This window comes from Aquarana catesbeiana, linkage group LG04, assembly GCF_042186555.1.
Source record: "Aquarana catesbeiana isolate 2022-GZ linkage group LG04, ASM4218655v1, whole genome shotgun sequence".
NCBI lineage: Eukaryota > Metazoa > Chordata > Amphibia > Anura > Ranidae > Aquarana > Aquarana catesbeiana.
The window spans coordinates 628,953,500-628,975,236 of record NC_133327.1 but is presented as its reverse complement, the minus strand read 5'-3'; the positions used below and the strand labels follow the sequence as shown (position 1 = coordinate 628,975,236).

Genomic DNA, 21,737 nt, shown 5'->3' with positions numbered 1-21,737 from the left:
TGCTGATTTTATCATTCAATCATGTGCAAGCTAAAATGTTGTTTTTTTTTTTGTTCCTTGCATGTCCCCCTCGGATCTACAGAGACTTTACTTCCAAGTGCGCTTGCAGTGCAAAGTGGATTTGCCTTTAGTAAATAACCCCCATTGTATTGTGCGGGCTAATGCACAAACGCACATATATACACAAAACAAACGCCTGAAATTATGTCCAAGAAAGCAGATGCTCAAACATTAGTACTGTGTGCAAGAGGCCTTATAGCAGCTATGGTCAAAAAAAGACAGTCTGACTGTTGTTCAGAACAGAGATACAAAATAATATTTTTACTTTTGTAAAAACTCGGAAAAGTAAAGGATGAGCTTGGATCTCTATAGGATGTCAGTTAAAGTGGTTCTAAAGACAAGCCATTAAAGCAAAACTATAGAGAAAACTTTTTTTTTCTTTCATTTTGGGTAGATTAAGCCCCGGTTCACAGGTGGCTAGGTCGCCTGACAAGTCGCCCCTGTGTGAACCGACAGTAAAAGGGATTGTTATAAAACTGTCCGATTTTTTTTTTTTTTTTCACCATCTGTGTCCCTCTGCGGAGATTTCCTTTCACTTCCTGTCCCATAGCCAAACTGGAAGTGAGAGGAAATCCCAGCAAATTAAGGGATATTCTTTGGGGACCCCCCCAGGTCACCAGAACTAGAAGATTTCCCCTCTATTACTTTTCTGGGGACAACCCACAATTTGGGATTTTTTTATACTTTCACTTTTAATGTTAATGGTAAACAGGACAAATAGAGAGGATGACTCTCCCCAATGGGGGCACAGACAACAATAAAAACGGACAGGGGTTCTAATCCTCCTCAACTCTATCCAAAACTAAACAAAAAGTTTGCCTTTAGTTACACTTTAATGTATTCTCTGTATTCAGGTAAAAAATGTCCAAATAGTTGTACCCCCTCCCCCATTTACTTACCCAAGTCCTATCTCGATCCAGTGCTATTCCCCCACAGCACACAGCTTACTATAGGGCAACACACAGAAAAGGAGGAGCCGAGATGGCCAGCGGGGACCCCAAAAGAGGAGGTTCGGAGCCCTTCTGTGCAATAACATTGCAGCCAGCAGGTACATATATAACATGTTTATTATTTTAGTAAAAAAAAAAAATAGCCAGCAAGGTCCATAAAGACATGGATGAGCAAGTTTAGGGTGGAGGAACTTGATTGGCCTTCACAGGGTCCTGACCTCAACCCGATAGAACACCTTTGGGATCAATTGGAGCAGAGTCTGCGAGCCAGGCCTTCTCATCCAAATTCAGTACCTGACCTCACAAATGCACTTCCGGAAGAATGATCAAACATTCCCATAGACACTCCTAAACCTTGTGGACAGCCTTCCCAGAAGAGTTGAAGCTGTTATAGCTGCAAAGGGTGGGCCAACTCAATATTGAACCCTACAGACTAAGACTGGGATGTCATTAAAAGGCATAGCCCCCAACTGTCCCTGATTTGGAGCAATGTCCCTCTGTCCCTCTTTCCTCCTCACTTGTCCCTCATTTTGGTCTGATCCATATAGTTGTATATAATATGCACTTTTTATCTTTCAAAAAGTGTTTCCCAGTGCTTAACCTTTCATCTAAATTCTAAATTGCTGCATTTGTAAATTTTAAAAGCCAATATAAAGAAATAGTAGTGGATTTATTTAACCTTTTTTTTTTGTTAATTCTCCTTTAAGGGAGTGTGGCAGGGGGTGTGTCTTATGCCTACATACATTTTCTAGTAGGTGTCCCTCATTCCCATTTCAAAATGTTGGGAGGTATGTTAAAGGTCACGTGTGTGTAAAGGCAGGCGTCACAATACTTTTGACGATTTAAAACTGTTTTTTGATACTGTTTATTTTTACTCTGCATTCCAAAAGCTGTTTTTTTTTTTGGAACATGTGACCAGCAGCAGAGGACTAGAAATTTCTCCTGCTTATGTTTCCCTGCAGGCAGTGTGGGAAAGATCTGGTCATGTGACAACTCTATATCAATCAGGAAAGAAGGTACTTTTGTTTTGTTTTAATTTAAAGAATTACAGTGCCATCATCTGTCATCATCCACACACAGAAAAAGAAGGGACAATTTAAATTAAACAGTGTGTTAATATTACTTTAACTATAGCGTAATTTTTACTGAAACTTTGAGTTTCATAAATCATTGCGCTAATATTGTGCGACATAAAAAAATTGAAACTACTACTTGTTTATTCTCTGGGGTGTCTGCTTTCAGAAAATATATAAAAATTGGGGGGTTTGGATAATCTTCAGACCTAAAATTTTTTTAAACCTGTGCAAAAAAACAAATATGCAAAAATGGCTCTGACTGTGAAAGGGAAAATAAATAAGGGTTGGTGTCCTTCAGACAGTCAATATGGTGAAAATACGTGCTAAGCAAAAATGCTCATTAGTGACGTGTGACAAATACATCAATAGATGCAGAAGGGTCCTGGCACTCACCTTACTGTCAAACAGAGATAAAGGTTTAACGGACTTGAGTGAGAACTTCATGATGGCGTACATGATGGCGGAGAGCACATACTGATGTTCTACCAGAGGATAGTGAATGTGTTTCTGCTCCAGAGCCAATTCCACAATAGAGTTGGGACCCTCCATTGCCACCCAGGAGTCTTCTACCTCCAGTACTGGAGCCAACATCTCCTCACTGCTGACATCAGCCTGTACAGACCAACAAACACTCTGGTAAGTCTTGATTGTGTACTCACAAGAAGGCCAGGAGGCAGCATTACAATAAAGTATCTTTATAGAAAAATAAGTTGTATCTGCATAGCTATATCCTTAAAAAGGAGAAGTCCAGCCTAAGCCCGTTTGGTTGGGCTTCTCCTCTGGATCACAGGAGTGCCATTCATTTTGCACTCCTGTGACCCATTTTTAGCAGAGAGCGGACTGAATTCTGCTCAATGCTGACGTCACAGAAATCAGTCCATGCGCCACGTCATCATGACAATGGAAGTCTGGATCCGCCAGGTGCCTGGACTGATACCCGTCTCAGACTCTCAGCGAGCCTCTGAGACCCTGAGACGCCCGCTCCTCACCCATCCACAGCTCAGCGCTCCAGTAACCAGAGCGGAGAGCAGCTAATTGACAGTCAGCAGCTCTCCTCTCAGGGATCTAGGGGGACCGAGCCATCGGCGGTGTTCAATTGCTCGGTTCTAAGTGCAGAGGCGCTGGGGGACCGATGCTGCATCCACTAAGTATGATGGAGGAAAAAAAACAAACCCATACTTCTCTTTTAACCACTTCCGGACCGCCTACCGTCACTATACGTCGGTACTTTGAAGGAGGATATCGTTATGGCAGCAGTTAGCTGCCCTAACCCCGGTATCTTCCTTTTCAGCGAGTGTTCTGGTTTATGATAAAAGTGGGCTCTGTGGTGGATTTGCAGCGAGATCACTTTTAAGCGGTGGCGAGAGAGAGGGGCCCCCCTTCCTGCCGCGATCCGGTGCCCTCCGCCGCTTACCGGAGCCGTCGGCAGCGGCGGAGGCGATCGCGTCTGTCCCCTGCCTGGGTATGGAGACGAGTGAGGGGAAGATGGCCCCCACCCGTCTTCATATCACTGCAGGGCAGAAGAAATGTCAAAACATCACTTCCCCATAGCTCTTAAAGGCACTTTTTTTTTTCTTTTTTTTAAATGACATTTTTTTTTATTGCATTTTGGTGTAAATATGAGATCTGAGGTCTTTTTGACCCCAGATCTCATATTTAAGAGGTCCTGTCATGATTTTTCTATTACAAGGGATGTTTACATTCCTTGTAATAGGAATAAAAGTGACACAATTTAAAAAAAAAAAAAAAACAGTGTAAAAATGTAAACAAAAAGGTAAAATAAATAAGAAAACATTTTTTTAAACGCATCCCATTCCGATGAGCTTGCGTGCAGAAGCGAACGCATACGTGACTAGCGCCCGCATATGAAAACGGTGTTTAAGCCACACATGTGAGGTATCGCCACGATCGGTAAAGCGCGAGCAATAATTCTAGCCCTAGATCTCCTCTGTAACTTAAAACATGCAACCTGTAGAATTTTTTAAACGTCGCCTATGGAGGTTTTTAAGGGTAAAAGTTTGTCGCCATTCCACGAGCGGAATGGCTTCAATTTTGAAGCGTGACATGTTGGGTATCAATTTACTCGGCGTAACATTATCTTTCACAATGTAAAAAAAAATTGGGCTAACTTTACTGTTGTCTTATTTTTTTTATTCAAAAAAGTGTTTTTTTTTTTTTTAAAAGTGCGCTTGTAAGACCGCTGCGCAAATACGGTGTGACAGAAAGTATTGCAATGACCGCCATTTTATTCTCTAGGGTGTTAGAAAAAAAAAGTATAATGTTTGGGGGTTTTAAGTACTTTTCTAGCATAAAAAACTGTTTCTAACTTGTAAACAACAAATCTCAGAAAGAGGCTCGGTCCTTAAGTGGTTAAACCACCTACTGAAAGAAGCTCCCGAGAAGCAAACATAGATGAGCAGAAATGTTGGGATTACCTCCATCATTGTTTGTAGGAGATCAGAGCAGCTTCCCATGAAAGAGGTCATAGAGGTGTCACTCATACCCACATCCTGTAATGAGAGAGAGAGAAGCTATATTTATATATATATATATATATATATATATATATATATATATATATATATATATATATATATATATATATATTAGCATATACGTTTTCCTCACACTGCTTGCATAAAATACATACATTGAAGGATGTATTAATAAATGCAGAGCTGCAATGATGTGTGCCTTTTACATCTGGAGTTCTACTTTAAGGTTTGTTTATATACATGAATATTATGTTCTTGCAACTGATGCTACATTGTACACTATTACATCATTCCTTTATCAATGATCAGGACCTACCCTCCTGCACAAACGATCCTTCGGGGCTTTTCCAACCTAAAGAAGGAGACGCATGTTATACATTATGAGAGAAAACAAATGAGACGAGGCCTATTGTCACACATAAAACAAGCGCTTAGGAGTCATAAATGTTCTGGAACAGATTGATACAAATAACCCAGATTAGTGGCAACAGCTGCTACCTAAAAAATGTATTTCTAAACAAAAGAAATAACACTGATAAATAATAGTTATACACTATGTTGAATCTACAGGAAAACACAAAAAGTTTGACCGTTTGTGTTTGATTCTACACAAAATATTAAGCGACCCGCACTGACAATCCATGTCACATAATGCAGATCCGGTCAGTGTTCACTCACCTTATCTATGAGATATGCAGCTGATGAAAACCGTTTTATAATGAAGGTGCTCCACATCATCAGAGACAGCCCTGGAATGATAAGAACGTGAACACACCAAAATCAGCGGCTTTTCATTTTTATTGATGTTCATTTCAGTCATGTCTCCCATACCCTAATTTATACTTCTAGAAGAACCTCCCCTTACCTGTGCAAAGCTAAATGCAGCCTCTCTAATAAATGTCCCTGTATGATATCTTACAAAACATACTAGTCAATGGAGTCCAGTGTTTTCTTTCTTGCAGCGGAGGTTCTCCTTGTACTACTCTGCTTCTGCTCCATCTTCAATGTCCTCTCATCAGGAGTAAGGATGAGCTTGGGTTCAGCTCTGGTTTGGTTTTGGTCACATGGTCATATTTCGGTCAACGAAGTCACAAGCATCCCTGCCCCTTGGCATATGTGTAGATGTAGGATGAGGAATCTCCTGCCCGCAGCTCACTGGCCTGGCACTTAGAGCTGAGTTTCAGGTTGGGATCGAACTCAAGCTCATTACTAATCAGGAGCACTTTTCTTAGGATTTTTTTCCACCTAGTGATGCTGCCAGTAACACACTTCCTGTCTTAGGGTGACAACACTCACTCATTTTACTGTATCATTAAAGAGGAGATATTCACTATTTTTGCAGCCGGTGAGTATGCCAATCAGTGTGCTGTGCCATGGCTGTGACTCCTGAGCCCATACATAGGAGTAACGTCATTGCGGCTCGGCCATTCACTTGGCTGGAGCCTGTGAACTTGGAAAGAAAACCAGGTGAAGATAGAAGCCCTGTCAGCGGTGACAGCATGCTGCTGGGTGGCTTGATTTTAAGGCAAGCCTTTCATAATGTGCTAGTATGCAGTGCATACTAGCACATTATGCCCTTAACTTGCAGGGGGAATTTTTTTTTCCAGACTTTACTATTACTTTTTTTTTTTAACTCCTTTTATTGCAAAAGATGTATACACAACATTACAAGGTAAAGTACTATGCAGAAGCAGTTACAAAGTATTCTGTATTACATTGTGTTGTAACAGTTAACTCTTGTCTCGCAACGTCAAGACCAAACAAGCAGTAAGTGGATCAGACATGTGAACTCCATCTTTACTAATACTTTAGGACAGAAACTGGATAGGACTACAGAAAGCTTCCCCAATCCTATCGTCCATAACACAGAAGAGGGGTTTTGCAGTCCACAGGTATAGCAGGGAACAATGTAACTGATGACAGTCAGCACAGGTAGAGAGCTCAGGAAGTTATCAGCTCACATTTTCTGGCAATATCAATAGGTATTTTATTGCACTTCCAATATTTTTTTTTTCACAGACTAAAAAGGACCAAGTAGGATCAGTTCATGGTTAGGGTTTAAACTCCAGTATTATTTGTATTAATAAACGCTAAAATAACTATTCGGTAATTTTTTTTCAAGACCACTGTGCAATGTCTAGGTCAGGGGTGCTCAACCCTTTGAAGAGCGAGGGCCACGTAAGAGATTTGGTAACCGATCACAGGCCCCAATTAAATTAAATGGGTTTAGAATTTAGTATTTTTTTTTTTTGAATTGCATAATGAACATTTTCCTCCTGCAGCCGCTGAATGCCGGAAGGAGGGAGAGGAGGAGAAACTAGCTTTCAGGGGTTGCAGGAGGAAAATGGAGAGGATTTGTTTCTGTATATGCCACTCCCATAGCCCTTCATGTCCAAGTGTAAAACAGAATGTGAAAGGGAGGCCGCACAAGCCCCCTGGAGGATGGGATGGGGTGGGGTCACCATTGTGAACACTGGCGCTACACACCAGTGGTTGGGGGGGTTGGATGGTGGTTTAAAACACGTCTCAACTATGAGGTTTCACTGCCCCCAAACTGCAAATCTAAATGAGCTCTTACTGTCCTGAGCCCCCGATAAGGCAGCTTTCACACTGATGCCCTGCAGTTTACCCACAACGCGGTGCAGTGCACCTGCGAGTTAGCTGTGCTTTGCCATAGACTTCTATTATAACTTGCGGATGTGGTGCACTTTCAGAAAGCGTACCAAGCCTGCAAGATAAAATAGAGGTGCGCTTCCCTAATTTGAGGTCAAAGGCCACATCAAAGGGCTCTGAGGGCCACATATGGCCCACTGCCACATGGTGAGCACCCCTGGTCTAGGTAGTCATTTGTCAAGTCTATTTCATGCCTTCTATCATTTCTCCCTAACCAAGGGGCTTTTCTGTATTTACATACCAAACTGGACATGTGCGTTGCCGATTCTCTTCAAATGTTCCACAGACTGAAGTAGAAACTGAGCTTCCTGCAGAGAAAGAATACACCCATAAAACAAAAAGCGGGTCACCTGCACCCTGACCAAAGACCTTGTACTATACATCCCTTCCCCCCAACACTGCTACCCACACTCCATTTAAGGTCAAAGGATTTGTATTTGTGTCCATCCAGTCCTGTGATTTACCCAACTCACCTTTAACTAACCACTCTAGCATTGCATAACTCCCCCCCCCCCCGCCTCCTCCCATGTGCCAGCCCACCCCATTGTATCAGGACTGGGGGCTCTTGATGGCAGAACTAAGGCCGGGTGCTTTGATACTTTCAGGAAGCCACAAACATCACCCTGCCAGCCCCAATCCTGATATAAGCAATGGGCTGGAGGACAGAGACCCGGTGATGATCTCACTAGGGCTAAGGTTGAAATAAGATATGTAAAAAAAATAAAGTTTTCTTTAAACCTGTCATTAGTATGTTGATTAGGGAAGGCGAAATATAAGCAGATTAACCTTCAACTTTAAACATATACATGAGCATTGTTTACTTGTTAAAGGACTAATAATTCTTGTAAACCAGTCTTACAATCCAGACAACACTGTCAAGTTGTTGACCTCAATTTTAACCATTGTGGTTGAACAATAAAGTTTAGTCAAGACTCATTTCTCGCCTGTTGTATTGGACAATGAAGTAACAGAAGGACACTGATGAAGTCATCACTCTGTTCCTTCCTGTCACAAGCTCATGGTGTAAGACTGACAGCACAGTAAAATGCCGTAAAGCTGGACTGGCTCTCCCTGTGGGACATCCCTGCTGGAAGAACAGTGCAACCATCCCCCACCTTCATCTCTCCTCCATAGTAATGTTACATAGAGCCCATGTAGTGGGTATTACTAAGAGGGTGCAGCATGTTTTCTCACATGCCTCCCACTAATCTGTGATATTACGATGCAGTCAGACTGATTGTCAAGAGCCAATTCTTATTAAAAAAAAAATGTAAGTGAAAACAAACAAACAAACAAAAAAACTTCATATCTATCTGCAATTACATGCAGCTTTCTAGTTTAGCTTTAAAGAGGAACTGCAGTCTGTTCACATAATTTGTAATAAAAACATCTTTGCCATTCTGAAGCTTCCCTACAACCACTTTGCATATTATTTTATATATACTGTGATTAAGTACTTGCCAAATATGCTGCAGAAATCTCCCTCCACCGAGTCTGGCTGCAACCATTTTAACTGTGGGCAGCTGAAGTTGCTGCCTGTTCACTTCCTGGATTTACACAGACACACAGAGGCACACCTCCAGCTCTGCAGCTCTCATTGGCCTTCCTATGACTCATCACCCCCCCCCCCCCTTCCTGGCAAACTCTCAGGAGAGCGAGAGAAAGAGCTGTGCATGATGTCCTAAGCCTAGGCCCATTACCAGAGAAGAAAGAGGAAGTGGGCTGCTGTATAAGGTATTTACTGGCAGACAAAAAAATGTTTTACTATCCAAAGTTAAAACAACAAGGGCAGAAGATTTAAAGCGGGGTTCCACCCAAATTTTGAACAATATCTGTATGTATTCTCTTCCTTGCCTAGATGCTGACATGCCGTTTAAAAAAAATTTAAATCGCAGTAATTACCTTTTATTTTTCTATTCTTCTTTGCACTTCCTGGTTCTCCTCCCGTGGGAGTAGGCGTGTTTCTAGCCTCTCCCAGACTCCTGGGAGCTAGTCTCAGGCTTCCCAGGATGCCACTGAGCATGTGCGGGAACGAGCGGTGAATGCTGGGAGCACAGCATTCACCGCATCCAGGAAATAAATGCTTGTGGGCTTCAAATGCCCACAATGAAGATGGAAACCGCCTGCAGTGAATAATATAAGTTATTCTTTCCGACAAAATCTGACACAGGCGGACATATTACACACAATATGTGAGTATGTAATGCTGAGAAGAAAAGTTTGTGAATGAACTCAAAAAAAAAACAAAAAAAAAAAAAACGATAGTTAGGTGGACCCCCGCTTTATGTTTTTAGAAGTTCCTAATTGTGATGACGGACAAAAAAAGGAGTAGCTGCAGAAGCAGAGACAGATACTGACAATTTCAGCTCAGAAAATGATTCTGATTAAATGTCCATTGAAACTTAGTCCCAAACTCACTTCTTAACACTTACCCCATCTCCTCGCCCCCTTACATGCCACATTTGGGGGGGGGGGGTACCTTCTTTTTACCTTCTTTTTAGAGGGATTTCCTGTCTCACTCCCTCCTTCCGCTTCTCCGCCACCTAGGTGACTCCTCCTCTACCCCCTAGGCAGCCCCTCCCTCCCTGCAATCTTCTGGGACACGTCACAGGTCCCAGAAGATTGCCTGGCCAATACCAGAGCGCAGCACGACTCACGCATGCGCAGTGTGTGCCCGGCCCTGAAGCCATAAGCTGTCACAGCCGGGTGCCCACAGTTGCTATGACGGAGCCGCGGAGAGGAGCGAGGCTCTGGGCGGCCGTATCACTGGACCGTGGGACAGCTGAGTGTTTATTAACCACTTCCCTACTGCCCATTGTCATATGACATCTGCAGGAACACTCTGTCCCTCCGGGCGGGCGTCACATTACGTCCTTGGCTTCCCCGCGCCACTCAGGAGCCGATGTTCCTGCCCGGCGGCTGCGATGTCCGCCGGGCACCCGAGATTGCTGGTGACAGAACAGGAATGTGGATCTGTGTGTGTAAACACACAGATCCACATCCTGTTAGGGGAGAGGAGACTGATCATGTGTTCCTAGTACTGTATATAGGAACACCGATCGGTCTCCTCCCCTCGTCAGTCCCCTCCCCCCACAGTTAGAATCACTCCCTAGGTAACACACTTAACCCCTTGATCACCCCCTAGTGTTAACTCCTTCCCTGCCAGTGACATTTATACAGTAATCAGTGTATATTTATAGCACTGATCACTGTATAAGTGTCACTAGTCCCAAAATAGTGTCAAAAGTGTCCGCTGCAATGTCGCAGTCACGATAAAAATCGCAGATTACTAGTAAAAATTAAAAATGCTATAAATCTATCCCCTATTTTGTAGGCGCTATAACTTTTGTGCAAACCAATCAATATACGCTTATTGCGATTTTTTTTTTACCAAAAATATGTAGAAGAATACATATCGGCCTAAACTGACGAAAAAATTTGTTTTTTTTTTTTTTTAAAAAGAAATGGGATATTTATTATAGCAAAAAGTAAAAAATATTGTGTTTTTATTTCAAAATTGTTGCTCTATTTTGTTTATAACGCAAAAAATAAAAAAAACGCAGAGGTGATGAAATACCACCAAAAGAAAGCTCTATTTGTGGGGTCAGTGTTGCATGACCGCGCACTTGTTATTCAAAATGTTACAGCGCTGAAAGCTGAAAATTGGCCTGGGCAGGAAGGGTGTGAAAATGCCCTGTATTGAAGTGGTTAAAAGTCAGCAGCTATTATTATTATTATATATTTTTATTATAATCTGTAGGTGATTTATGGGGTAATCTTGGAGTGCCTAGTCTAGTTTTTATTCTCACAGCAGAATAAAATATTACAGCGCACACATACAAAAATGACATTTAACTCCTGCAAGGCTTTTTAAAACACCTGAACATTTTCAAAAAATATGGGGATTTGGTCACATTATATGGTTATATGGTGCTTAAGCCTACTATTTTTTGAAAATGTTCAGTTGTTTTAAAAAGCCTTGCAGGAGTTAAATGTCATTTTTGTATGTGTGCGCTGTAATATTTTTTTCTGTTTCTATAGACTTATGGCTGCACCACCTTTGATGCATTTTTTTAGGGTGTGCCCCCCAAGTATTTGTTTGTCTCCTCTCACAGCAGAGTACATACAATCATTCATGGAGTGTCTTAAGTTAAGTCCTCTCCCAAAATGCAATACTTAATTACCAATGCAGACAGCATGGATATCCCAGCACAACATTGCCATGATTTGTATGTAACACACAGGTTTTTACCTCTGGATCCTTGTTCCACTGCACCACATATTCCCAGCAGCAGTGAGCATGTAACACGTCCAGATCAAGGCTACATGGAAAATGCTGGTAGACCAAACTCAGCAATTCTAACACTGAAAATGAAAAGGAAACATAGATCAGTTTTAAAATCAATAAGGGCTTGTTCACACTTTGGGCAGTAACTGGGGGTTTTCTGCACTGGATAAACACCAGTCATCCCAAGGGCACAAAGAAAACAATTGTTTTCTATGTGCCCTGCTCACACTACAACATTGGAGTGATGTTTCTGCGGCATGTGGAATGACACCGCTTGTCACCACAATGCACTACGCTAGAGTGCGAAGACATGAAGTCTCACTAAATGACACTTCAAATAAAGCTAAAGAAAAAAGTAAACCGTGTGATGCACTGAAACTCAAATTGCACCTCCCCCTGCCATACCTCGCACTGACAGCTGCCCTCACAGTAAAACTGCATCTTACTGCTCAGGCTTATGCAGGTGTTCTGTCAGATTAGGCGTGCCGTCAGATTTCGTTACGGAAGCGATGTTCCGTCACGACAATCTTGGTAGACCCCACACTAGGCCCCACTAAGCCTACAGTCTGAAGTCACCAAGCGGACATCTTTTTACACCCACCAAAGTCTTGCAGTTCACACTTATTTTTACCAGTAAACGGAGCTTATATCGTGAAATACAGTATTTAGAACTCCGTGTGACTGTTTTGATGCATCGGCAAGCCTGCTGATCTCACACGTTTTCTGATCTGACAGAAGGCTGCTGCTTTTAAAATTCAACATCAAAACAGTGTCATGGACTTGTAAATACTGTATTTTACTATATAAGGTCAGTTTACTGGTAAAAATAAGTGTGAAATGCAAGACTTCGTTGGATGTCCGCTTGGTGACTTCAGACTGTAGGCTTACTGCAGCTGAGTGCAGGGTGTACCAAGATGGCCATGACGGAACGTCACTTCCGTTACAAGATTTGACGGGTCGCCTAATCTGACAGAACACAGGCCATAAATGGGTCGAATTCCAAACGAATTGTTGATCGAAAGTCGAAAAAGTCATGCGTTTTGTAATCCAATGATGCCACCACTGATTTTTAAATTCGACCAACCAAGCCTTCAATTTCACCTCATGTTGTTACGGAAAAGAAAATTTGTGACCAGGAATCTTTCCTTTCCAGGTCACAGCTCATGTCCATTTCTTTTTAAATTCGATTTCTTGCACGATTCTCCCATCATTGATTTTAAATTCGTTAGCTTTTCAAAAGATTTCCAACATGCATCCACCACGCACGCAGAAACCACAAGGAATATGGATCGGTTCCCGGGAACTATTCTGTCTTAAAAAACGTGTTTACTGTTTCACAATATGTTAGTGTTTTCCATTTATCCCCCCATGTTCATCATGATGGAGTGACCCTTATTACTTGCCATAATGCCATCTTTACCATCACAAGAGGGGAGAAGTATTGGATTCCCTAATTTTGGGTTTATATACAGCGCTTCTGACTCTTATAACTTAAAGTCCACTGGTTCTGGTAAAGAGGCAACCCTTTCATTTTTCGGTGGATGTGCACTTGGGTAACCCGATTCATTGATTTGATTTGTCATGCTCACTTATATTGGATGCACATCACGGCAGCTTCTATCCAACGGAATTTGCAGCTTGTTTGGTTACCATGGATATGAACTGTTTTACTATATAAATGATATTTTTTGTCACATTTTAATTTTCTCATTATTTATTTTTTAGCGCGGGAAATTTTTATTTATATTTGTTATTCACAATCCATCCTATTGTGTTGCTGCCAGTAGCTTGTGTGTTCTACCAGTGCAATAATTTTGTTGTGTGAAAGAACTGAACAACGTTCGGTCACCTTGCTCATCACTGGCGCTCTCTCCAGCAGTCTCCAGGATGGCCACCACTGGGCTCACTTCTCCCGACTCCTGTACGCTGTGCGAGTCTCTCTTCTCCCGGGCCTCCTTCAGCAGATCGGGACTGATGTCCTGTTTAAAGACCCACTTAGCCACAGTGTCTGCAACACCACCTGGAACCAACAACAGCAAAGAGATTATCCGTGTGCATGCGCCATTTTGGAATTTAAGCTTCTCCTGTTTGTATCTGTTGTGAAGTCGTATTTTAGAAGTGTGATAATGATTGAACCTGCCTGCTTAAAATCTTGCAGCCATTTCACCCAAAGTGATCTTTACCTTTACCTGTTCCTTACCTGGAACAAGCATGCAAATAAGGATGTCTGACTTTACAGATACACATACTTGTTCTGGTCAAAAGAATTACAACTTAAGCAAGTTAGACATACATAGATTTCTTTCATTTAGCCTGCAGATTGAACGAAAGAAATCAAACAGAATCCTCCATCCTTGCCAAGCAGTGCAAATGGACAAACTGATCGCTGCGGCTATTGTATTCTGACAGCTGGTCAATATATCTGAACAGTGGCTGCAACCGATTGGCTGCAGGTACTGTTCAGCTGAGAATATTCTGCATGGCTCCTCTGAACTTCAGATTAAAGTTTGTCAAGCATGGTGGTGCCAGCATGGCCACGCAGGGATAACATTTTGCCTGATACAGCAAAAAACTGTAAAAAATTGATTCATATATGGCCAGCTTTACTAAACCCCCACTTGGTTTGTGTACTAGTCAGACAGTTAGCATCTTAAAAGGTGACTGCAATGGTTGCCGTTCTCTTAGCAAAGGATTGTTTTAAAGTCCTGGCCCCACTCACCTTTCCCGCCTTCTAGCAGCTTCTTGACAGAGGGTCTCCCAAGTGGCTCCACCTGCAGGGAGGATATTCTAGCCGTCCTCCTCACCCCCTTACACTGCAACAGTGTTTGTAGGATGAGGCAGTCTTCTAGTTGCTTCAGAAGAAGTTTCCAGTATTCTGTATCCAGAGACAGAGCTTCCCAGGAGTCCGTCATTGACTCTACATCATCCTCCTGCAAAGATTTGGGAAGCTAACAGAAGACAGAACATAAGTGGTCATTGCAAAGTAGTAATACCTCTATCTACCACTAGAGAGGGCTAATATACAAAGCTGAACTCCAGGCAGATATAAAAAAAAAATCTTACTGCAGCTAAATAATTATATACCAATAGTAGAATACATAGTGATAGGTATTTTTTAATGCAAGCAGTGCATGTGCCTGATTTCACCTTGGTATCAGCCTCTTGCAATTCCTATAGAGCAGAGCACAGACTGGGAGTGAGAAAGCAGTACAAGGAGCTAATCAGCTGGGCTGCAGAGAAAGTAGTATATTGATAGGAGAAGAGAACAGAGTGACAGAGAGATGAGTTCCTCAGTCTGCTGCTTTAACTTTCACTGCCCAGTTGCAGTGTGGAGAAGGGAAAAGACCTGTAAGTGTTAGTGAAAGCGGAGTTCCAGGGTAAAAGTAATCTAGGTCTTGAACATTAGAGCGCCATTTTGTACCATTTTTTACTCTCTCCAGGTGGACTTCCGTTCTACCTCACCACGGCACGTCATTTTGTACCTGGAGGCTTCACTGCCAGTTTCCCTTAGCTGCAATGCCAAAGCTTGCATCCAAGCCGAATCGGCTTTGGGGGAGTCGACATCGCTGGATCCCTGGACAGGTAAGTGTCCTTATATTAAAAGTGAGCAGCTACATTAATTTGTAGCTGCTGACTTTTACATTTTTGACTTATACATTTTTTTTTTTTAGATCCTGGAACTTCACTTTAAAGTGGAACTTTAGTCAGAAAATTAAGTGCTCCTAGATCACCTCAGGCTGATCCCTTTTTCAGGTATAGCTATGCAGAACATTTAAAATAAAGTGTCTATACTGTTTAAAATCCAGTAATACACTGTCTCACTCTGCTCTGCACTTGCTCAGTTGCTCTCCATTTTTAGGCACTGCTGACAGCCTTAAAGTTGAATTAATCCCTCCTGTTCTTTAGCGTCAAGGCAGCTGCTTCTGTTTTATTTGCAACTACCATAGTGCTGCACATGTGATCAGTTATGACACCAGTCATTTAGTGGTTTGACAGTTTGGTTGGGGACACAAACAAATGCGACAGTTAGCAATCCATTCCAGGAATGTATCTTTTTTTTTAAAACCATTAAATCAATGTTTAGTTCTGCTTTATGATTTACTGCTGCTCATGGGCTCTGGGCTTCAGTAAAATGGCAGCCTCCAGCAAGAAAAAACAGGAGCAATGCTGGAGGCAATTTACAGCACACAATAATTTTGGTGGCATAATTATTAATGTGGAATGTATGTTCCTTGCTAAAGCAAGCAGTGTCATAGCTCCATTACTCTGCTTCCTTACTGGGAGCTGTAAACATCATGTGTTGTTGGGCAGAGAACAATATACGCTTTGCTAGGGCAGCAGTGAAATAAGAAGAGCGGCAGGTGGGGTGAATGGAGACATGGGAGCAGAGAACCCCCATATTATCTCTGAAGCAGTACACTTGCCCTGCTCAGGATCTAAGTTAGTAAAGCAGCAGCTGGGACAGAGAAATGAAGCCTGAGGATAGTGCTAGGCAGTGCATATACTACTACTCTCCGTGTATTACAGACATGGTGATATCAGCGCTATCTAACTTGAATTTTTAATAGTGTGTTTAGGTGATCAAACGCTCTGGTTGATAGAAAGAGGACAGCAGTAATTAGTTGCCCTCACAGGAAGAAGGGGCCTCTTCAGGAAAAAACACCAATTCATCAATATTTTGAAGAAAAATAACACAATAGGTTTAAAAGAATTCATGATTTGTGACGGTTATGATGGGTGTGCAAAGGTCTATTTATCAAATAACTGTTTTGCCCAGAGCTCAGCTTTAGTTGCAGCACAAAAAAAAAAAAAATCAGGTTTCCTGTTATAAACACAAGATACATTTTTTATTAACCTGTTTTGACAAACACAGAATCTGTAATCCAGCTTATTAATAAACTCCAGAACACCTGGGAATGGGCAGCATTTTGCTCATAAAAAAAGCTAGCCGTGCTGCACACTTACCTTCTTCTCGGCCAGTGCACTGGCGATGCCGGCCGCAACCGAGTGTCCAACATGAGCCGACAGAAGAGCAGCTCCATTGCTGGAAGACTGAACACATGCAGTACGCATCTGCTGCCACCAGGGGGAGACAGACTGCAAGTCCCAAGACTCATCAATGGCCACTGGAAGTAAAAAATAAATAAATAAATAAAATACAACTAGTACGGGACCATTGCTAACATCTATTTAAAGTTACAAACATTGTTGCCCTCATCCTTACTTTACTACTTAAAGATTAAGTAAATGTAAAAAAAAATAAAAGACTGCGAACAGGCAGGCTTTTTATTGCAGAAGATACATTGAGGCCGGGTTCACATATGTGCAAGTGTGCACGGCTCTCAATGGAGCCGGTTCAGACATGTCCGCGGTCCGCATTCCAACAGGGTCCTGTGCTTCTTTGGGTCCGGGTCAGGTGCGAATTCAGGCAAGAATGCAGACCTGATTAGCACCTGAACAGGTGAATAGGGACGCACAGGACCCCTTGCTGGAAACCGCGGCCAGACATATGTGAACCCGGCCTGAATGTCTCTTCTGCAATAAAATACACTTACCTGCCTATTTGCAAACCTTCAAGGAATGTACACGGAGCTGCATACACTGGCACTGTGTCGGGATGAAAAACTCCCATGCATGCGTGGGAGTGACATTATTCCACACTGGCCAATCAAGAAGGCCAAAGACCAGCAAGTGGGAAAAAAAACGGAGAAAGGGGCTGGCAAGGGACCTCACAGTTGGCAAACCGTGGACCAACAGATAGGGTCAGCAGAGTATTTCTGCTGTTAGTTCCACTTTAATGAGTTACTTAATTGGAGAAGCTTTGCAGACTGGGAGTTGTAATTTCAATAGATGCTTTTTCTTTTTTTTTTTTTATCAGAAGTATTTTTATTTATAAAAGGTGCATACAGAAAATCACAGTGTTCCGGACGCAGCCGCTATAGTAACAGAGGAAAGGAACAAAAAGAGTTGAATCTCGTTAGAGAGCTTGTCAAACATATTAGCCAATATGTTGGTGTAGTTAAAGTATAGGCAGTATACCTAATTTTAGGTTTTCTTCCTAATGGAGCATGTCAAACAAACAAAAACACAACACAAAAACCCCAGAAAGAACTAAGATTATCTGATTATAGCAGTTATAACTGCCTTAACTCATTTGTTGATGTGGAATTCTATGTCTTTTTACGGGTGTCCAGATTGTATATATATTTGCTCGTATTGTTCAATAGGGTTATAACACGGGTGATAAAGGGGAGTGGTGACAGTGGTTATAGTAGGTTTTGAAGGGGTAGGCGGTTTCCTTAGTGGTCATAATATGGAGGGGGAAGAAGGAAAGATATTAGGCCCAGAGTTCTAAGTTATATTCCTGTCGGCCCTTTTTGTGAGTGATTAAGCCATAAGTTTGGTATATTCATCAGTAGTGATAAAATGTTGCCAGAAAGACCATACCAGATGCTTCCTTGTTCCATATCAGTGACTCACTAGGTAGTGAAGCGATAAAGAAGACATTCCCAGTGCCTGTTCTTTTAAAGTACGATACACTGATGTCACCTTCCTACCTGAAGCCTGGACAATACAGTAACAGCTGAAAGCTGTTTCTCCCCCTCTCCCCGGATTTCAGCTTTTGAAGGGAGAGACGAAACACAGAGTGCATCATTTCCGCAATTGCCCCTCCTCCCCCGCACCTATCCTCCTTCCTGTCCTGCCACATCTGATCATCACCCCCCTCTGTGTGACCCCCTATGTGCCCAGCCCCCCCACCCCCACCCCCCTGCGCTGCCGGCTTTCCCTCTTACGCCGGAGTGTTGCGGATACACAAGGGGATGTGTCAGCTGTCAGGACCTTTGTCCTGTGTCCATTGATAACTGGGCATTGTAAACTGTGTTTACTATGCTTCAGCTTATGAATCCTCAATTCCTTTCTCTGTCTTAAAGGTGAGATGTCAGTTGTCTATTTAGACCCCTAATATTTCACTCAAGCCCCCACCCCCAACAGCGTTGAAAAAATAATTTCAAAAAATAATTTTAAAAAATGGTAAAAAAAAAAAAAATTACTAAAAAAACCAAAGGGCTCATTCAAATGGGTTCTCTGGCCCATACAGCGTGAATGAGCAATTTGTTGCCATTTGTTAATCTATAAGGATGTAGTGGCTGTATAAACACACAGCTGCAGGTTCTAATTTGATAAGTGTGCAGGTGCGGCTGAGTGGTCCTGAATGATTACTGTCTGTGTTTGGGGCTGTAAACCTGCATCCACATGCTTGTCAAGTTAGGACATGTGGCTATGTTCATACAGCTGCTGCATCCCCATAGCGTAACATAGGCTGCCTGCCTGCATACAGCAATAGCTACATTAAAAAAAAAAAAATGCACACTGTACAGACCACAGCACCTATGTGAGTGAGCCCCAAGACCCCATTTACACACAGAACTTTATCAACTCAATACAGTCTTATATTTTAGGCTTAGCAGGAATTTTCTAAGTGATGTTTGTGTCCACTAATAATGATTTTAGTGTATTTTTTCGGTTAAATGATTGTTTTGATATTTTCAGGTGGTCCCTGTTAGATAGGCTGTGCAGGACCCCTGCCTGTTAGCATAAGTGAATGCAGCAAAGGCTGATTGGTTCTTAGTGATGCCCCTCCATTTCCCAGTGCTGCTGGAGATGCTAACGTGAAGACAGATTAGGATATTTGTACTAGCTTTATGTTAAACAGAGTTATTCATCTGAAAGAAATTATCTGTAATAAATGGAGCTTTATTAAATCTGCCTTGAGTTAAGCTTTATAGAACAAAGTGACAGACTGCTACACTGAGCCAATGTATAGCATTTCAAGCTAAACTAAACCCTTCTATACTTTGCAGCTGAGGAAACTGCCATCTTGGTCTCTACTTGATTTGCAGTTGCCATGGTGCAGCACATGTGATCAGTTATGACACCAGACATTTGATGGCTTGACAGTTCAGCTGAGAGCACAAGCAACTGTGACAGTTATCATTCATGGCATTCTTTAAAAGTAACTGTTTTGAGAAACTGTTAAATCAATGGGCTGAGTTCCCCTTTAAGGGCGAAATCTGAGACATTTTACAATGATATCACTGGGTTTTGAAGCCTTATCCCTCGTTTAACTGAAATTATGCAAAAAGGTGACACCCATTAAGTTTGTTCTAAGGTATGGCTGAACAAAAATTCAGTTGTGTGTTCCAGTATATGCCCCCACCACCACGCCACCTTACTCTATTCAGATAATCTCCTTAGACGTCATATTGCACGCTGCACCCAATACAAACATCTGCTTTAGCTTCAAAATTTGTCTGTCTTACATGAGCAGGGTCAGCGGTACATATGATACAGTCTGTAGTACAGAGCCAGGCACCCACCTTTCATATTACTCAGCAGAGACAGCATGCTATGCAGGCAGCACAGGGATTGTGGTCTCTCTGTCATCTCTTTCTCCTTTGACAGCCAGACTTTCAGGAGCAAGGACTGAAACGAGACGAACAAGACAAATCACTTTATAGCATGATCTATATTCACAGACAAACCAATTCTGTACTCAAGGATGGTCCAGTGATCAACATTCATCTATAAATGCAACATCAGCACTCTGAAATCCAGTGGGACAGCGAGTGGTGTGGTCACCAGACTTTATAGGTTAATGTGACAGTAAAAAGCAGAAACAGAGCAAAAGTATTGGCAAGACAGGCAGTGAGAAAAGTGCCTCTTCTCCAATTTATTATTATACAGAATTTATATAGCGCCAACAGCTTGCACGGCGCTCTAAAACATGAGGGCAGATAGTACAGTCACAATACAATTCAATACAGGAGGAATCAGAGGGCCTTTTTTGCTATTTAATTTTACTATTAATAATTTTTAATTGAACAAACAGCATTATTTAATGGTGCCATAGAGCACTTTGGGTTTAATAAAGTGCACAGGAGATCCGGTTTTCTTTTGACCTTCTGACTTTAACTAAAGGTCTTTATAGAGCCATACAGAGCAGAAGGACAGGATGTACCCCTTCCATAAATCACTCCTCAGACTCATTCAGCTGAGTGTGTTCTTTGAGCTTTAGCCAATGAGTCCTGCAAACCATTGTTTTGTCAACAGAGCAGTTAAAGTTAGTCTACTAAACATTCAAAAATTAGCCCATAGTTCCACCTGCTGGCTAGAAACTGAAAATAAAAAAATATTAATATGCAATATTTCATATCACCCTGATTTAAAAAAAAATTGAAATACTTAACCCTTTCATGACTAAGCCTATTTTTGAAATTTGGTGTTTACAAGTTAAAATCCGTATTTTTTTGCTAGAAAATTACTTAGAACCCCCAAATATTAATATATATATATATATATATATATATATATATATATATATATATATATATATTTTTTATATATATTAGCAGAGAATCTAGAGAATAAAATGGCGATTGTTGCAATATTTTATATAACACGGTATTTGTGCAACGGTGTTTTAAACGTAAATTTTTGGGAAAAGGGACACTTTCATGAATTTTAAAAGATCCAAACAGTAAAGTTACCCCAATTTTTTTATATAATTTGAAAGATGATGTTACACCGAGTAAATAGATACCAAACATGTCACGCTTTATAATTGTACGCACTCGTGAAATGGCGACAAACTACGGTACCTAAGAATTTCCATAGGCGATGCTTTACATTTTTTTTACGGTTACCAGGTTACAAAGGAGGTCTAGCGCTAGAATTATTGCTCTCGCTCTGGCGATCGCGGCGATACCTCACGTGTGATTTGAACACCGTTTACATATGCGGGCGCGACTACTGTATGCGTTTTCTTTGCTGCGCGAGCTCACGGGGACAGGGGCGCTTTAAAAAAAAAATTTTTTTCTTATTTATTTTTATTTTTCTTATAAATTGTGTTTAAAAAAAAAAAAATTTTTTGATCACTTTTATTGCTGTCACAAGGAATGTAAACATCCCTTGTGACAGTAATAGGTGGTGACAGGTACTCTTTATGGAGAGATCGTGGGTCTAAAAGACCCCCCGATCCCTCCTTTGCACTTTACAGTATTCAGATCGCCGAAAACGGCGATTCTGAATACTGTGTATCTTTTTAAAACCGGCGCCATTGGCAGCCGAGTAAACGGGAAGTGACGTCATGACGTCGCTTCCGCGTTTACAATTAGAAGACTGGAACGAAGCCGCC

General features: G+C 41.7%; 1 protein-coding gene across 1 annotated transcript in view; it reads right to left on the bottom strand.

Moving 5' to 3' along the window:
• Positions 1-21,737, bottom strand: part of RAB3GAP2 (RAB3 GTPase activating non-catalytic protein subunit 2) — a 111,211-nt gene that overhangs the window by 14,382 nt on the left and 75,092 nt on the right. Inside the window, exons 21-30 of the mRNA XM_073628357.1 lie at positions 19,921-20,026; positions 16,508-16,668; positions 14,262-14,490; positions 13,392-13,562; positions 11,507-11,619; positions 7,496-7,562; positions 5,260-5,330; positions 4,898-4,933; positions 4,522-4,596; positions 2,480-2,698 (exon numbers count right to left, since the gene is read on the bottom strand). Of these exons, the coding sequence (XP_073484458.1) occupies positions 2,480-2,698; positions 4,522-4,596; positions 4,898-4,933; positions 5,260-5,330; positions 7,496-7,562; positions 11,507-11,619; positions 13,392-13,562; positions 14,262-14,490; positions 16,508-16,668; positions 19,921-20,026 (1,248 nt within the window). The remainder of the gene's footprint in view (positions 1-2,479; positions 2,699-4,521; positions 4,597-4,897; positions 4,934-5,259; positions 5,331-7,495; positions 7,563-11,506; positions 11,620-13,391; positions 13,563-14,261; positions 14,491-16,507; positions 16,669-19,920; positions 20,027-21,737) is intronic.